This window comes from Balaenoptera borealis (assembly GCF_965194805.1).
Source record: "Balaenoptera borealis genome assembly, chromosome: 2".
Classification (NCBI taxonomy): domain Eukaryota; kingdom Metazoa; phylum Chordata; class Mammalia; order Artiodactyla; family Balaenopteridae; genus Balaenoptera; species Balaenoptera borealis.
The window spans coordinates 34,243,989-34,261,928 of record NC_138867.1 but is presented as its reverse complement, the minus strand read 5'-3'; the positions used below and the strand labels follow the sequence as shown (position 1 = coordinate 34,261,928).

The following is a 17,940-nucleotide window of genomic DNA, read 5'->3' as shown; positions in this document are numbered from 1 at the left end:
AAGTACAGTCACATTTCAAATTATATTTTGGTAAAATAGAATTATTGTGGCTAATATAAGACTTTTAACTTAGTTATAACATGTAACATTTAGGCTCTGGTTAAAATCGCAATTAAACGAAAACATAGGCTTTGAAATATTTTTCCTTCACAATTTTTATAAAATATTGGTGAACTTTATCAAAGATAGGTGAATGTTTTTTCAGTAGATTTCTGATATTTTGCTTTATAAATATGTTTATTATTTCTGTATAGATGTATATAATTCTATAAATTACTATATTCTTCTTTCCTGGAGTTTTAAATGAAATAGTTTTGAAATGTTTTATTATAATAAGTATCACTAGAGCTATTAAATTAAATAAATATTTGCTGGTACTGAAAAATAACTTGTATTAACATTTACAAATACTATATTGACATGAACATGGGTCTGATCATGGTATTATACAAAAAAATTGTTTAATAAGATTTTTATCAATAATTAAATATTTTATGTATTATTTAGGTGCATTGACATACAGCAGAGCAACGAGGTAGAGAGGACACAAGCACTTCGATTAGTCAGAAAGGTAGGCTCTATGTCTGAGAGTAAAGGCAGATTTATGATTTTCATGTTACGCATTTTACATTTTTAGATTTAGACTGTGAAATCTTTCTATTAAAATTGAAAGACTGAATTCTCATTAAACATTTTTATTTTGTTAAAATTATATATGAGTTATATATAGGTCTATTAAAACTTCAAGATAAGCATAGATATGTTGTGTAATTATTCTATGTGATTGGGTATAGGTAGGTCAGTATTTTTTATAAAATGTTTATTGTAAAGAATATTTCTTCCTGCAGTAGGCATATAAATGAAATTACTGCTTTGATATGTTATTGGAGAAAGAGGATTACTTGCCTCCAACCCTTTTTTTTTCTTAATTATATGCTTGGAGTTAATTCTATTAAATGAATGTCAAAAATAATTACAAGCTGACTGTTTTGAAGATGAATTTGGATACATCAGTAGGCACTTGCAATAAACAATTCAGGCCATTGTACAGAATAAAAGGTCAAAATCTAAACTCTCCAAGAGAGGGTGTTGAGGATAATCAATAATGCTTCTAATGAGAGGCCTTCCAGGAGTTTTTTTTTATTGTTATTTAATGTGATGTGATGCCCTAATGGCAGAGGAATAGAGTAAACTGAGAGTTAATTTGGTTAGGGTACAGTTTGTGTAAGAATTTTACCATGTTTCATTGTAAAGTATCATGTTTCATCTTAAAAAGTCATAAGACTCATGCAGTGTATGTTTGTTTTAATGTAAAAACATCTAAGATTATTTAGCAGATAACTTTTTTAGCTCTTCTCCTTTTTTCCCACCTTTGAATACAGTGCATGCTCCAGAATTGCAGACTGTTGAGTTTGTGCATTAACTAGATCTCCTCTTTTTCCTTTTTCTTCCAGTTGTTCAGCTTATGGTTAGTAATAGTACCCGCAGGTGAGCATAGTAAGGAAGAAGTAAATGGATGAGTTGTCTTAAAAGAAGTTTGCAGTTCTAGTTAAGAGTGGTATTGGAGATAGATTTAAAAAATGTTTGTTATAGGGTAAATTGTTATGTTGGCACCGTGATTTGACTCTTCATATTTAAATACAAAAATTAGGTTTATGTTTTTTACTTATACATACAGTCTCTTCTACTGCGTGATTTTGAGAATTCAAGATAAGAAAACAAAATTTGTTTCTGAAGAACCTAGAATAACTCTTTGGTTATTTGAGTTATATATATGTCAGTATTTATCATACTAGGAATTAAAAGTGAGAAATTTAAAAATATATTAACATATTAAAAAATAAACTCATTACAAGTAAATATAAATAACATATTTTTATAAAAATAACTATATTTTCCAAAAAGAAAGTTAATGAGTAGAGTGGCATTATTTTAGATTTATACAAATTTCTGTAGTGTTTGTCCTGATAGAAGATACCTGGATTGTCATATTTGCTTTTGTATTCAGTCTCTTGTGATTTCACATGCAGTGGAGCCTCTGGAAAACTTCCATATGTACTTGTGAGAGTAAAAAAGACAAATAATGTCTTAGAATTACTATGAAGATAGTTTTCACTTTGCAGAATCTCTGAAAATATCCTCGGGACCCTCAGTTTTCTGGACCACACTTCGAGAGTTGCTGCCTTAGAAACTACGTTCAGATGAAAAAAGAACCCTAAATGGATTAAATTAAATTCAGCTTCTTTGAATTATTCACTAAATATTTTATTTCTCTTTTGTACAGTGTTTTGTACAAGTTACAATTTAATTTATAAAATGGCCCAGTAAAAATAAACAGACCCTTGAAACAATTTAGAAATGCCATAACAAAAATGCAATTTTATTTTGTTATCTTTTGAAGAAGGCAGATATCGTTTGTGGATTCAAGGGCAGGAAGACTGCTTGTACCTGGTGGTAAAATACAGGCTCAAAGGAAGAGTTATGTCACAGGATTCCTCCCTGGTTTAGCTAAAAGCAGTTAGAGTAAAAGGGAAAGCAAGGTTGCTGAATGAACAGGGACCTCTATTGGCCAGAGGAACTATAATTTCACTAATACTTTTAACAATTGAAGCACATAGTTCTTTTTTTCCAGCAACATCTTGGCAACTGAGCTAGTAGAAATTAATATTAATAATATAATTGCTAGGTCACTGTGGGTTCTTTGTATGCATTCAGAACAGTTTTAAAATTTTCTGTGAAAGTATTAATCTTTTTTAAAGGAAAAGCAAAAACATTTGTTGCTTTAGGATAACTTGCTTTATGAATAATTAAGGAATACTCATGTTACTTTTTCTTTCACCTATTTCATTCATTTAGGAGATTTTGTTTGTTTGCTTGGTTTTTTTTCAATGTCTCTGATTTTTTCATGTCTCTTTCTTGCTCTAATCCAGGCAATCCTTCCTGATTCTTGTCTCTCTCATTATCTGTATTATTTTCACACTAGTCAGATCTTGCTACTCTTTATCCAACTTAAATTTTTCTTACTGCCTGCCTAATTAAGCCATTATTTTCTTCATATATCATTTCTTTATTCATGCAATATGAGATTAATATATCACAGATTTTTTTTTTTATAGTTGAAAGGGATTCATTTAAAGGAATCACTTGCCCTTGATACACAGCAAGATATTGTCAAAGCCAGCGTGAAAAACCCAGTTCTCCAAATTTCCAAACCTACACTGGCCCAGGAATCCTTTTGGTATTAAGCACAACCTGCTTATCTTGGCATTCAGAGCCCACTTTTGGGGCAGCCAATTATGACCCGTCTCATTATGCCATTATATGTGTAGACAAGCTGCCCTCCACCACTGCTGTGATCACTGCTTCTATCCTATTCTTTTCATTTCCACCCCTTTGTATATTATATTCATCTTGCAGTCTCAGCTGAAATTTTAAATATTTCCCTTAGAGAACTCAGTGTTTCTCTAATTCTTTTATAGCAGTTCTACAAATTTATTACCTACTTATGATCTTTGATTTGTTTTATATATGTCTGTTCTATCATGCAAAAAAGATGATTAAACTTTTATTTCAACAGAGACTAAATTCTATGACTTTTCCCTCATTGATAACTCACTGATTTACGAGAAAAGTATTCTCTGATTTACACAGAACTTAAGAGTTTCTTTGTGTATATTTTTCCTGAAAAATAAGAAGAGTGATTTCATTTATAAAAACTTTAAATTACCAATATCCATTTCATAGCTCTACACTTGAGATTCATAGAATAGAATTTTATACTTGAAATTCTAGAAATCATCGGATCCCATACATCCTCATTTACAAATGAGGAAACTAAGGCACAGAGAGGATTGGTTTGCCAAGGTAACAGTTTATTAATGGCAGATTTGGCCCTGGAAGCCACTTGGTCTGGCTTCTAGCCAGCTCTTTTTAAAATACATTACATACGTCTTATTGTCTTGGGAATTTTTCTTACAAGCCCCTTGTAAGTATAATAATAGATCAATAAGTATTAAAATACAAATTAATATCATAAGAAGTTAGAATTTTCTCACTGAGGAAGATCAGTTTCTTATACCTCTTTTCCCTTTCCTCCTTTCTTCTCCAACATGTTTGATTAATGAAAAATACTGTTTAGAAACAAATGTGAAAGTTTTTGTAGATTCTAAGGTTATTAGACATCTATTTTATGGTTGTGGAACAGTATTCTATAATTTCATTTGAAACTTGTCATATCACATAATGCTGCTTAAATGACATAAACCATTTACAAGTACTCTAGCCAATATAGATCTCTCCTTTGAACCTCCATAGGATTTAACTGGATATTAATTTAGTTATATTGTGTCCTCTAATTGTGTCATAGTATAAGTCTTATTTTTCAAAAGGATTATAAATATAGTAACACCCAGGACAGATTAATTATCCCCAGTATTTATCACTACCCAAACAGAATAAAACATTTTCTTCTACTCCCACTCCAAGGACCTGTTATTTTGAAATACTTCATCTACCAAATAGTCTTTTATTTATTAAAGAGTAATTACATAATTTTTCTTTCTGTTTTCCAAACTGAAGATACATTTTATCTGTTTTCAGTATTCCAAATATGTTATTGCCAGTTAAACTTTTCATTTAAAATGAGATTCGACAAAGGTTTTTATCACCAGAGACATACTGTTTCCATCACAGTTTTTGAAATATTAAAAATAGATTATGGAGAGACTGCTGCCTGCCTTGAAGTAGCAAATAACCATGAGTGAGCTGCCCATGACAGGGACCTGAGGGCAACCTCTAAGAGCTGAGGGTAGTCCCCATAACAACCGAAAAGAAAATGGGGACTTCAAAAAAAATAGATTATGGATTAGTAAGTTTGCCTTTCAGTATAGCAACAAGTGAGAGTTAGAGATAGGGAGATGATGAGGCATCGGTTGCAGCAATCAAAGTAAGAATGAGGACCCAAATCAGAGTTTGATGGTGGAAAGAGTTGAGTTAATGAGGTAAATTGATAGGATGTAGTGGTGATAATATATGGGGAAGGAGTCAGGAATGTAGTAGTACAGTAGTATGTTTGCAGCTGTTGTCACCACTGATTTACTTTGTCTATTTACTGAAAAGTTGTTTAAAATAGAGTTCCTATCCTAGAGGAGCTTAGAATGTCAGAAACATTGTATCTTGGTAGTCAACTAATTTATAGTCTGGACTATTAGGGAAAAAAAGCCAACTCTTTTTTCCATGGTAATGATTATTAACATTTATTGCATCAATTATTAGTTATATTAGTCCTTTGACATGTTCATTTGAAGCAGAAGATTAAAATTAGTGCCTGGATCTTATAAATATTCTACAGTCTTAAACACCTCAGTCTGAATAAAATAGGTTTTAAAAATGCATTATGAAGTAACTTCTTTTTCTGATTTCTCCCTGTTACAGATGATTACTGTGAATGCTTCCTTGTTTCCTAGCTCTGTGGCCAACTCATTAATAGCAGTTGGAAATGATGGACTCCAAGAAAGAGATAGAATGGTTCGAGCATGCATTGCCATTATCTGTGAACTAGGTCAGAATTTTCTTTGAGTAATGAAAATGTAGTATTTTAGAAAGAATATATAACACTTTTTAATGCCTTTAATACATTAATTCTTTAGGTATTGTAAAAAGATATGAAAAAGTAGGACATTCCTGATAGGGAAGTAGTGGACTTGTTTAAATAAATAATTTCAAAGTGACATTAAAATTCTATAAATTTTAAAGTTTTACTCATCATGAAATTTAATATATAGGAATTGTCCAGATTCTAGTAATTAGAATAAAATCTCTTAAAGTCTGGCTCTCAGACAATAATTAACCACACTGTATCTTGATGTGAGTGCAAAACAACAGTTCACTCTACATTAAAAAAAATTCTAAATGAAAAAGGATTTAAGAGTTAAATGGGGAAAATATGGGGGAGGGGAATGGATGACTATCTGAGCACGTAAGGAAAAGGAGTTTTGAATTATCAAAAGAAATCAAACAGATTTCAGCAGCTGTAGATGTTATTATAAGGAGCTAAGAAAACATGCAGTACCAGAACAAAGAAAAAAATAAATGTAATAAATAAGTTCTTTACCATGACAGGTAAAGAACTTACTTAATATACAGATCAGTAGGAAAAAAATAAATAATTCTCAAAGAAATGCATGGCTGGTCAAAGTATTTTAAAAGTTCAACCTCACTTATAACCAAACAAATATAATTTTTAATGACAAGAGAAGATAATATTTTTCCCCACCAAAAGCAGAAATGGTATAGGTTACATTCACTCTTGATATAATAAATAAATTAATAACAAAAGTTTAAAGAAACAAAAGAGCCAAGCCTTATCATTGAGAGTCTAAAAATACTGTCCACAATACCTGTTGATTTAGAGAAAAAGTCAGAAATTTGATTAAGGAAATTCTGAAAAATAATAAAAATTTGACTACATGTCAATGTATGGGATGCCTGGAAAGTTGTATACTCGAGTTAACTTCTCACTATAAGATGCTTTTATAATTAAGCAAAAAGTAATGAAAATAAGTGAGTGAACCCAAGAAATAGAAAAAGAAGAAAAAAAATAAATTTTAACATAAGCAGGAGGAAAGCAATAATGGTTCTGAGTCTTAGAGAGCAAGATAGATTAATCTAATCTCTGTTAATGGAAGAAGAAAAAAATGACACAGGCAAACATACACTATTGTTTAAAAAATGCAAAAGAGAAACAAAAGATTAATAGAATGAGAAAGAGAATTAATAGGAGTTTTAAAAATTGAGATAATTTTTTTATATATTTGAAAATCTTATTGAAATGAATGGGTTTTCAGAGAAAATTTTAATTTCCAGTTGACTCAAAAGAGTAGAACACATGATGGATCAAAAACCATAGAAGTACTTGATGAATTAATTGCCTCCAAAAAGACTCAGTTAGTTTTGTCTTAAAAAAATTATTTCAAGGAACAAATAATTCTCATATAGTATAATCTAATTGAGAGCATTAAAAATGTGGAAATTTACCAATTTTAATTTAAATGAAACTAGCATTTTATATATATAAACACAGATATGCACATACACACAAATACACGCATACATAAAATGAAATAATTAGAATGCTACTATGTTAACATTGTAGAAGATTTATCTCAAATCACCACTCATACTCTTTCTTAAATAAATTTGTTTATTTATTTATTTATTTATGGCTGCATTGGGTCTTCATTGCTGTGCGTGGGTTTTCTCTAGGTGCGACGAGTGTGGGCTACTCTTCCTTGCGGTGCGCGGGCTTCTCATTGCAGTGGCTTCTCTTGTTGTGGAGCATGGGCTCTAGGCACATGGGCTTTGGTAGTTGTGGCATGTGAGCCCAGTAGTTGTGACTCACGGGCTCTAGAGCACAGGCTCAGTAGTTGTGGCGCACGGGCTTAGTTGCTTGGTGGCATGTGGGACCGTCCCAGACCAGGGCTCGAACCCATGTCCCCTGCATTGGCAGGCGGATTCTTAACCACTGTGCCACCAGGGAAGTCCACAAATCATATTCTTAATAGTGGATCTCTACAAATACTACATCCTTTTAAAAACTCTTAATGTTTTAACCAGGTTAGCAAGACAAAATAATAAATGAGTTTTACATATTGGAAAGAAGACATTATACATTGTAGATGATATGTCTAGAAAACTCTGAATCAACTGAAGAACAACTTCAGTAATTCGGTACAGTGGAAACCTGAAAATATAGATGTAATAGATATATTTTGTTTCAGCAATAATCAGTAAATATAATGGAAAAAAATGGTACTATTTCCAAAGTAGACAAGAAAACTATATAAAACAAATAAACTTAATAAGAAATGTGGAAGACATGTGTGTGTGTGTTTAGGGGATACTTTTCAATTTGTTTAATTGATTTTCAAGAAGGCAGAGCTAATCTATAGGTAGAAATGAGAATATTTGTTGCCTTTGTTGTGGAGGGGGACTGATTGAAAAGTGGTGTGGAGGAACTTTCTACGATGATGAAAGTGCTATACCTTGATTGAGGTATTGGTTACAGGGGTATAGATATTGTTCAGAACTTACTGAACTGTACCATTAAAATCTGTGTATTTTACTGTAAGTAATTATACCTCAATTTAGAAAAAATGGAGAAGAAACCTAAATCTAAAGTTCAACTAGAATAAACAGGAAAAATTCAACTATGAAACATTTTTGAAAAAGATTAAATGGAGGAGAAGGGAAAGATTTTTTTCTCATATTTGAAAAAACTTAAGCTGGGTTATTAAGAGAGAAAAAAATGAAAAAGAATCAAGGGTTGCAGACCCTGATATATAGAAGACTTCAGTATATCAAAAGTATAAAAATCAGTTTGGAAAGCATGCTGGGATAGTTGAATAAACATTTGGGAAAAAATGAGTTTATCAATATTAAGCCAAAGTCTATTTCCTGAGAGATTGAAAACTGAAATGTTAATCATGAACTCATTTAAAACACACATGTGAGTGTGCGTGCATTCAAAGAAAATGCCTGATCTTTGAAGTAAGGGAGGAGTTTCTGAGTTTAAAATCTAAAGTTAAATTACAAATCAGATAAAAGATTTGAAACAGATAAAAGGCTAATACTCCCACTATATAAAGAACTCCTTGCAATTGATAGGAAAGAAGAACCATTCAGTAAAACATGAACAAAAGATATGAAAAAATTCAGAGACATTAAGGAAAAAAATCAGTTTTGGGAAGTATATTCAGTGACTCTTATTAGGTAATTTATCCACGTGTCCTTTTAAATGTCATTGAGTAGAAAGTTTTTCAAGTCAGAAAGGAAATTAAGTATTAAAATCCAAGTTTTCTGATTACATTTTATTAATTATCCCCTATATAATATATTAAGTTTTTCTTTTTTATTTTAGCACTTCAGAATCCAGAGGTGGTGGCCCTTCGAGGTGGACTAAACACCATCTTGAAAAATGTGATCGATTGCCAATTAAGTCGAATAAATGAGGCTCTCATTACTACAATTTTACACCTCCTTAATCATCCAAAGACCCGACAGTATGTACGAGCTGATGTAGAATTAGAGGTAGGAACTTTAATATTCTTTTCTAGTTTTAAAATATGACTTTAAATACATACTCTTACTTTGAAATTTTAAAGTTAATATGCAGCACAGCATTAATTATTAAACCTAAATTAACTAATAAGATTGGCTTATCCCAGCAGTATTTTATAGCTCATTCAATTTGGACTGAATTGAAAAAATTCTCAAGAATATTTCATCAACATGTAAAGTGAAGTTTATTTTCTTTTATTATCTATGAAAACTTGACTGAGCAAATTAGAGCACAAGTAAGGTTTCATAGACATTTATGTATTTATTTAAGAAGACCATTTCTTTTTAAGGACTATAGTATGTTAATTGTGTGTGAATAGCTCCTGCTAATTATATACTATTTATTAAACCATGCTAAAACTCTCTGAACTTGGAGACACTTGTTGGCAACTAATGACCATATATAATTGAAAGAAATAGAAGACATATCTTTTTTAAAATGCTCTACAATTTCTTTTTTTTTTTTTACTAATTCAGGTTTTTTTTTTTTTTTTTTTACAGTTGGTCTAAAATAATAAGGCTACCATATACCTTTTTCTATAATAAAGTATATAGTAGAGGTTGGAACAGAATTATCACAAACTGTATTCTTTTTTTTTTCCCCTTCATTTTTGGCCATGCCCCGTGGCTTGTGGGATCTTAGTTCCCCTGACCAGGGATTAAACCTGCGCCCTCGGCAGTAAGAGCACGGAGTCCTAACCTCTGGACCACCAGGGAGTTACCACAAAATGTATTCTTATAGGTTATTTGTGTGAATGTATTACATAGTTGTCCATTGCAGATATCATTCAGAGTAAGTTTAAACCAAGGCTTTATTTGGGTATGAAATTATGCAAATTATAAAAGATTTATTGTTCCTTACTTTGCCTGTTTAAATCGTTTTATGAAACTTGTCTTAAATGTTATAGTTCTGGTTTTATTAGGGCTACTAGAAATATTTTGAGATTATAAAATTGACATTAGCCTGTATCATTAACTAACAAATTTAAGTACAATATTCTCCTTAATAAGTGATTTTAAATACATTATTCATGGGAGTCCAGTGGGAATAAGCTGGCATTTTTGATATTTTACAGTGTATTTCGATTTAAGTTTTTTCTTTATCAAGTGGAGAAAATGATGTTTTAAGATTGGAGAGATGATAGCAGTAAAGGAAGATATTGTGTATAGGCCTGTTTTTTATTCCTATATAGTTGTACAGCAGATTAGTAAAGCCTTTGTGTAAATGAAAAAACCTCAAAGAATATGGTAGGTATTTAAGTACACGACTATATTTGCATAAGTTCTTTAAAGCCACAGACGTTCTTTTTTTCCTTAACAAGATCCCCCTAAAGTAGCATAGTGATTGAGAGCATAGACTTTGGGCTATACAGATCTGGTTTTGGTTTTTTGTTCTGTAACCTACTAGGTTTATGATTTTGGGCAAGTTATTAGCCTGTCTTGGACCCATTTTTTCCTAGGTAAAATAAAAGTCATGATTTTTACCTTAATTATTGTGAAGAATAAATACTATAATAATAATAGTAGTAGTGGTAATAGCAGCAACTAACACTCTTGTAAAGCTTATAATGAGTTAGGCAATATTTCCAGGTGCTTTACATATATTCATTCTAATCTACATAAATGTTTTATTTAGTACCTGGCACATAATAAGTATTCAATAAATACTGATTGCCTTGGATATTAATCATTATCATCATCTTCTACTTTATCATTATCTTCATCCTAGAGTCTGCTGTTATGAGAATATTATCCTCATTTTTATTAATTATGTTTTATAAATTTTCACTCTAACTTGATAACTTTGGTTTTTCTTTTCCACATACAAAGGAACTATTTTCATTGCTACTGTCTTGTTAGGCCCAAATCTTTCTTCTGTTAAAAAAAAAAAAAAAAAAATCCCTTTTAAAATTTACCCTGGCTTCTATTTCTATAATCTGTAATATATTTTGACCTCACACAGGAAAAAAAAAGGTACATTTAATATGATAATGTTATTAGAATAGGCAGTCAGTAAGGATTGTAAAATTGTAATTTTAATTTTTTATAATAAATTTTAAAAACAACATTTTTTAAACTTATACTTCAGAGTAGGATAGTGTAGTTCATAGCATCTGCTATGGAAAACTAGAAAAGTTGAATAATTATGGAAATCATATATTTAAAGCAGTATAGAGCTGTGAAAGCAATAAGGACCAGAGGGAGTGAAAAATCTAGAGATGCCCTTGGGGGCACTGTAGATTTAGGCCACAGGCTAGAGGTTAAGAATATGACCTAGGCTTAGGTAGAAGACCAGACTATTTGGCAGGCATATGTGTATGTGGAGTTGACAAGCCTAGAGATGTGAAAAGTCCCCAGATCAAGTCTGATTTACCCTTCTAGAAGTTTGCTGAAATAAGAATCTGTGGAGAGCAGAAGTTAAAATGTTTCCACTGAGGAAAACACAGTGGAATAGGCTATGGTCTCCAGTGCATAGGACACAGAGGCCTCCCACAAAGGGGGGTCATGGGCAGAAGTTGAAAGGCCTCTAAGAAGTAGTGAATTTACACTGATTATATGCAGTTGCTTTTTTTCCCTGGGGTCACTTACTGATCAGGACATAATTAGAAGCTGAAAATCCAGGTACGCTTTTCCTGGGACCTGAAAAATCAGAACAGCTTTTGGCAGTTATGTAGTATTCAAGTGACAAACTGGGTATTTCATAGCTGATTTCCTGTTCTTGACATGTCCCAAATTCTGAAGTAATTCTGGATGAGTACCTAAAGATCTAAGTTCAAAACTTATGAAGTATGTAGAAAAAAATCCCCAATTTCTCACGGCTAAGGAAAAAAAAAAAAAAACTAGCTAAAGTCTCTTGAAAGTTTTGGAGGTCCATACTTTAGAAACACAAGAAAACCAAAGGTACACTCAAATCTTAACAAAATTGCAGCATAGTCTCAATTTAACTCAGTTGGTGACTAGGATAAGCTCATCAGTCCCTTTAATCTACCTGACTAACAGAGGAAAGGATAAACCTTCTCTGAGGGAGATAACATAACTTGGAACCTTCAATAAAATTTACAGTGTCTGACATTCAGTCAGAAATTTGATTGAGTGTCATACAAAAAGACATGAATATGTAACTGAAAACTCAAAAGAAATTCCATAGAAGCATGTCCACAGGTGATCCAGATATTACAGCTAGAGGGAAAAGACTTTAAAACAACCATGATTAACTTGTTAAGGAAAATGGAGAAAAAGAAGAAGAAAATAGATGAAATAATGGAGAATTTCACCATATAATTGGAATGTGCAAAATGAATCAAATGGAACTAGTACAGAAAAATATAAAACCTGAAATTCTGAACTCAATGAAATTAAAAATCCATTTTGGATGAGAAGATATCATTAGTAAGTTGAAAGAAAAGTCAATAAAAATATCAAGTAAAACATTGAGGGGTGGGGAAGAGAAAGGAAATGAACAGAACAAAAAGGATAAAACATAATTGTTGTCTTTGGAGAAGAGAGAGAAAATGAGCAGAAGCAAATATCCAAAGAAGGAGTGGTCAAAACTTTTGTTTCTAAAACTGATGAAACTTCATAAAGCTCAAAAGCTCAAGATAATACAAAGAAAACAACATGTACGCACATCATGGTAAGGTTGTCGAAAACCAAGATAAATAAAAATCTTAAAATCAGCTTGAGAAAAAAGACTCTACTTTCAAAGGAACAAGTCTGACAGCTGATTTCCCAACAGAAATAATGGAACCAGAAGACAGTAGAATGGCATCTTTAGAGTGCAGAAAGAAAATAATGTCAACCTACCCCAGAGAAAATGTCTTTCAAAAACAAAGGTAAAAAAGATTTTTTAGACTAAAGAAAAAAGACCCAAGGAAATTTAAAGAAACACTATTCTTTCTTGGAGTCCTTGCCTTTATGTCATGAAGACAGTAAAGCAGCCTATCCTGCTTTGGTGAGGCACACGTGGGAAAGAACTGAGGCCTTTTGCCAACAATTAGCACGTTGTGAGTAAACCATCTTGAAGCAGATTCTACAGCTTCAGTCAAGCCTTGAGATGACTGCAGCCCTGACCAATATTTTGACTACAATTTTATGAGGCACCCTGAGCCATAACTGCACAACTGAACTCTTCTAGATTCCTGACTCACAGAAACGTTGTGAGATAATAAATATTTATTGTTTTTTAAAAAATGAGACAAACTCAAAGGAAGGTTAAAGTGAATCCTTAAAAGGAAAATGATTCGAGACAAACAAGGAAATACAGGAAGGAATGAAGGGTGGCAAAAAAGGTACACATGACAAAATATAAAAGACTACTCATTGTCAAAAACAATATTTGTAATGTCTTAGGTATTTTAAATTATTTTAAAATTAAAATTCAGGCCACAGTAATGCAGTCAGCGCAAGGCGGGGGTGGGGGGGTTGGTAAATGAGATAACAGTGGTTTAAGTTCTAAAATGAGTGAGCCTAACAGGGTTGCTAAATACAAGGACAATACACAAAAATAACTTGGATTTCTTTATACTAGTAACAAAAAGGGGAACGTAATTTATAAAGTAAAAACATTTAAATAATGTTCAAAAATAGGCAAAACAAGTCATAGTGTTAGAAATCAGGATAGTAGTCCTGGGGTGAGAACAAAGGGGAGAATAAGGAGGCTTTGAGGATTATAGGGAATGTGCTTAGTTTGAGAAAATCTATCAAACCTCACATTCATGGTTTGTGCACTGCTTAATATGCATGTTAAATGTCAGTTTAGAAGTTCAAAAATTCAGTTTGTACATTTAAAAAAATCACTCAAATATATTCCTTGATGATGAGTTTGAAGAAATAAGTCTCTCAAGCAGTGTACCCAGTCAGAGATACAGAGAAGTGGAATTAATTTTAGCTTGTTAACAGGAAGAATACATTTTATAACAAGGACTCTTTTTCTTCTTCTTTTTTTGCCTTTTCTTTTTATTAGCGAATTTTAGCACCCTATACTGATTTTCACTACAGACATAGTCCAGATACAGCTGAAGGACAGCTTAAGTAAGTACCATGCGTGTTACTGTTAAAACTTTTAGATTTGCCTGATTGTACGTAGAGCCAGAGAAAAATGAGTTTAAGTAAATTTCCTATTTCATGGAGTTACAGTTCTCTCATAATTAGCTGTGGTTTAAAAAATTAAAAGTAAGCTTCGGGAAATTTAAAGACTTGGAATTAGTTTCTTATTATAAAAAATGTAAGATAGGTGGGAGTAGAAACCTAGATCTTTAATCATTTTTCTATTGTACATGTTTTTAGTGCAATTACATTGAGAGACTAAAGAATTATTTAATAGTGAGTAGAATGAAGAGTGGCCTAAATTGAGTAAGCAGAAAGATATACTGTGTAGAATTTTGAGAGTAAGGTTCATAGGAAAGTAAAAGGAGATAGAGTAAAGATTATTTTCTAGAAATGAGGCAGGATAATTTTCAGTCTTTTTGGAGAGAAATGCACATGTTCACTAGGTATCCTGGGATAACTATATATAAATTGATTTATGGATCAAATAATGTACTGTCTGTGAAGATTTTGCCAATGACACAGTTCCAATAAATACGCTATCAGGTGTAGCATAGTAGGATTGTTGGATTGTAGAAACACTTATTTTGAGAGATAGTATGTTTTTAAAATTCCTCACTAAGTTTGGGAACATTGTGAAATGGGCATATTTTTGTTGTTTTTCATTTTTCTCCTGAATTAAAAATAGTGGTTTCATATCTTTAATCACCTCCATCACTGTGGACTCATTGCATGCTAACATATCATGACCTGAGCTAAGAAATTAGAGTAGTCATTCTCTGTTTAAGACTTCTCAGACCTTATTCTTGCTAACTAAGTTATGAATTGGGATTCTTAAGCCCCTTTCTTGGCTTCTCCTATGACACTTGGGCATGCTCTTTATTGATGAAGAATGTATGCATTTTCTATTGCTGCATGACAAACCACTACAAATATAGCAGCTTAAAATAACATCAGTTTATTAGTTCACAATTCAGTAGGTCAGAGGTCTGGCATGGTTCTTATCTGGAGGTTCTGGTGAAGAAGCCATTTGTTTCTAGGCTCACTCAGATTTTTGGCAGAATTCACTTCCTTGCTCTTGTACAACTGAAGTTCCTGTTTTCTTGCTGACTATCAACTGGGGCCTACTCTCAGCTTCTAATGGCCACCCTCTTTTCCTGGCACATGGTACTCTCCATCTTCAAACACAGCAGGAATTCCTTGAATCTTTGTGCTTTGAATCTCTCTGACTTTTTCTTCTGCCTCCAGCTAGAGAAAGCTCTCCAGTTCGATCAAGCCTACCAGATGATCTCCCTATGTTAAGGTCTGCTGGGCTATGTAACATAAACATAATCACAGTCATGGCAATGATATATTCACAGGGATCCAGGGATTAAGACCTAGAATCTTGAGAGGATAGGGGCATTTTTAGAATTCTGCCTACCAGGATAAGCAAGAGATGAACCTGGATATTTTTTAGAGTTGGGGAGGGGGGAGTACATTCCACCAAAATCCTTTCTTTTCTGTTTGGTTCAATACTTTGCTTTCCTTAAGTTTCTGGAGTATGGGCAGTTTCTGGAGCATGGGTACATTATAGCTAGGGAATAAGGAAATGGGTGGGGTTTTTTTTTTACAATACTACTAATTTATCAAATAGGTTAGAGATTGGATTCCCAGGCAATCAGTATAAGTATGTCACAAACATTTTTAAGAGAAGGAGCACCAAAAGCTTAATCACACAGTTGTCTGATTCTCATTTCTTCCACCAACCCCCCTCCCCATTTTACTTTCTGTTACAGTGTCATGTTGATTAGTACAACAGAGCTTAGTGTGGTTGGTTTGTACGTGTGGGGGATGTTTTTAACTGTTGCATTTCTCTTTTGTAAACTATCTGCTTGCTTACCATTCTTTAATTTGATTTTCTGTCATTGTTCTTTATCCCTTCTGTTTTTTTCTTTCCCAGTTCTCTGGATTTCTGTATTCTCACAACTGTTAAGAACTTTAACATTAGGGAAGTAAAAAAGATGGCACAGAAAAAAAATGGACTGTTGACAGGGTAGAGATGGTTGAGGTGGCATAAATAAAGAGTACAAGGTTGCTATTAAGTATTAAAACTGGCCATAGACCATATATGGAAAATGTTTAACAATGTAAGTAATACTATTGGTTAATTAATTGTCATAAACTATTACATAGAAAGGAACAAGTGAGATGATTGGATACCAGTTATAAAAGAAGAAAGTAGCTGGTAGTAGGCCCCAGCTGACAGAAAGAAAACAGAAACTTCAGTTGTATAACACCAAGGAAGTGAATTCTGCCAACAACCTGAATGAGCTTAGAAATGGATCAATAATAATATCTAGTTATTTAATAATATCTCGGTGAATATCTGAGTTGTTGAGCTTGCTTGGTAGAAATGCTCAAATAAATTTGGGACAAGATTTTTGAAGTAAAGAGAATACATGTGGTAAAAGTAAGAAGTTTATGTGGTAATTTTCTTTGCTAAGGGGCAGTCTTTTGACAGAGATGCTTATTAAGCAGGCTGGTGTTGTCTCTAATGCTCAATTAAAGGTGTTAATGAGCTACCTACCTAAGAATAGTTTTCAGAAAGAGCAGGAAAAGTAGAACTCAGTGGGAAAGCAGAATTTATAATTTGTTTTAAAAGATGTTGTGAATTTTAAATGGGGGGAGGCGTGATCAGTACATAATTGGGTAATTTGCTTTGAGGTAGATCTGATCTTTATTTTCTTTTAATATATTGTTGAATTTCCTATGTAAATATTTAAATGTTAAGTAATGATAGCTCTTATTCTGATATAGTGGTAGGAAAAACTCACTTTTTATTTTAACATTTAATTTCTTTGACCCCCCCCACCCCCACCCCCTCCCCCCCACCTCACCGAACAGAGAAGACAGAGAAGCAAGGTTTCTAGCAAGTAAAATGGGAATCATAGCAACATTCCGGTCATGGGCAGGTAAGTTCCTCTGTGCTGCTTTATAACATCCAATAAGAAAAGCTTGGCTATTTTTTCAAATGTTAAATTATTATTGTAGCATCTGCTTTAGATGTTAACCTAATCTTTATATGTTATTGTTAGAACGAAGAGGGGTTTGTACACAAGTCTTAAAATTGACCATTTGTAAATCAATGTGCTAATGATAACCTGGGCATTAAAATAAAATTAAACAAGATCTATACCAAAAAAAATTTTTAAGAGTGTTAGTTGAATATGTAACTAAAGTTTGTTCCTAAAAATATAATGTAGAATGTCATAAATACCAAATAAGCAAGATAGGCCATTAGTAGTCCCAAATTACATTCTTTTTCGTTATGGTTTATTACAAGATGTTGAATATAGTTCACTGTACTATACAGTAGGACCTTGTTGTTTATTTTATATATAGTAGTGTGTATCTGTAAATCCCAAACTCCTAATTTATCGCTCCCCCACTCCCTTTCCCCTTTGATAACCATAAGTTTGTTTTCCCTGTCTGTGATTCTGTTTCTGTTTCACAAATAAGTCCATTTGTATCATATTTTAGATTCCACATATAAGTGATATCGTATGGTATTTGTCTTTCTCTGTCTGACTTAACTTCACTTAGTATGATGATAATCTCTAGGTCCATCCATGTTGCTGCATATGGCATTATTTCATTCTTTTTTATGGCCAAGTAATATTTCATTTTGTGTGTGTGTGTGTGTGTGTGTGTGTGTGTGTGTGTATCTCACATCTTTATCCATTCATCTGTCGATGGACATTTAGATTGCTTCCATGTCTTGGCTATTGTAAATAG

At 32.5% G+C, this 17,940-nt stretch overlaps 1 protein-coding gene across 7 annotated transcripts in view; it reads left to right on the top strand.

Annotated features, from left to right (window-relative positions):
* RICTOR (RPTOR independent companion of MTOR complex 2) overlaps positions 1–17,940 on the top strand; it is a 118,736-nt gene that overhangs the window by 52,272 nt on the left and 48,524 nt on the right. For 6 of the 7 annotated variants that reach the window (XM_082382152.1, XM_082382154.1, XM_082382151.1 and 3 more), the window contains 5 exons: positions 508–571; positions 5,434–5,560; positions 8,918–9,087; positions 14,081–14,148; positions 17,050–17,117. In XM_082382152.1, the coding sequence (XP_082238278.1) occupies positions 508–571; positions 5,434–5,560; positions 8,918–9,087; positions 14,081–14,148; positions 17,050–17,117 (497 nt within the window). Of the gene's footprint in view, positions 1–507; positions 572–5,433; positions 5,561–8,917; positions 9,088–14,080; positions 14,149–17,049; positions 17,118–17,940 lie in introns of those variants that run through there. The other variant, XM_082382155.1, reaches the window with a different exon arrangement.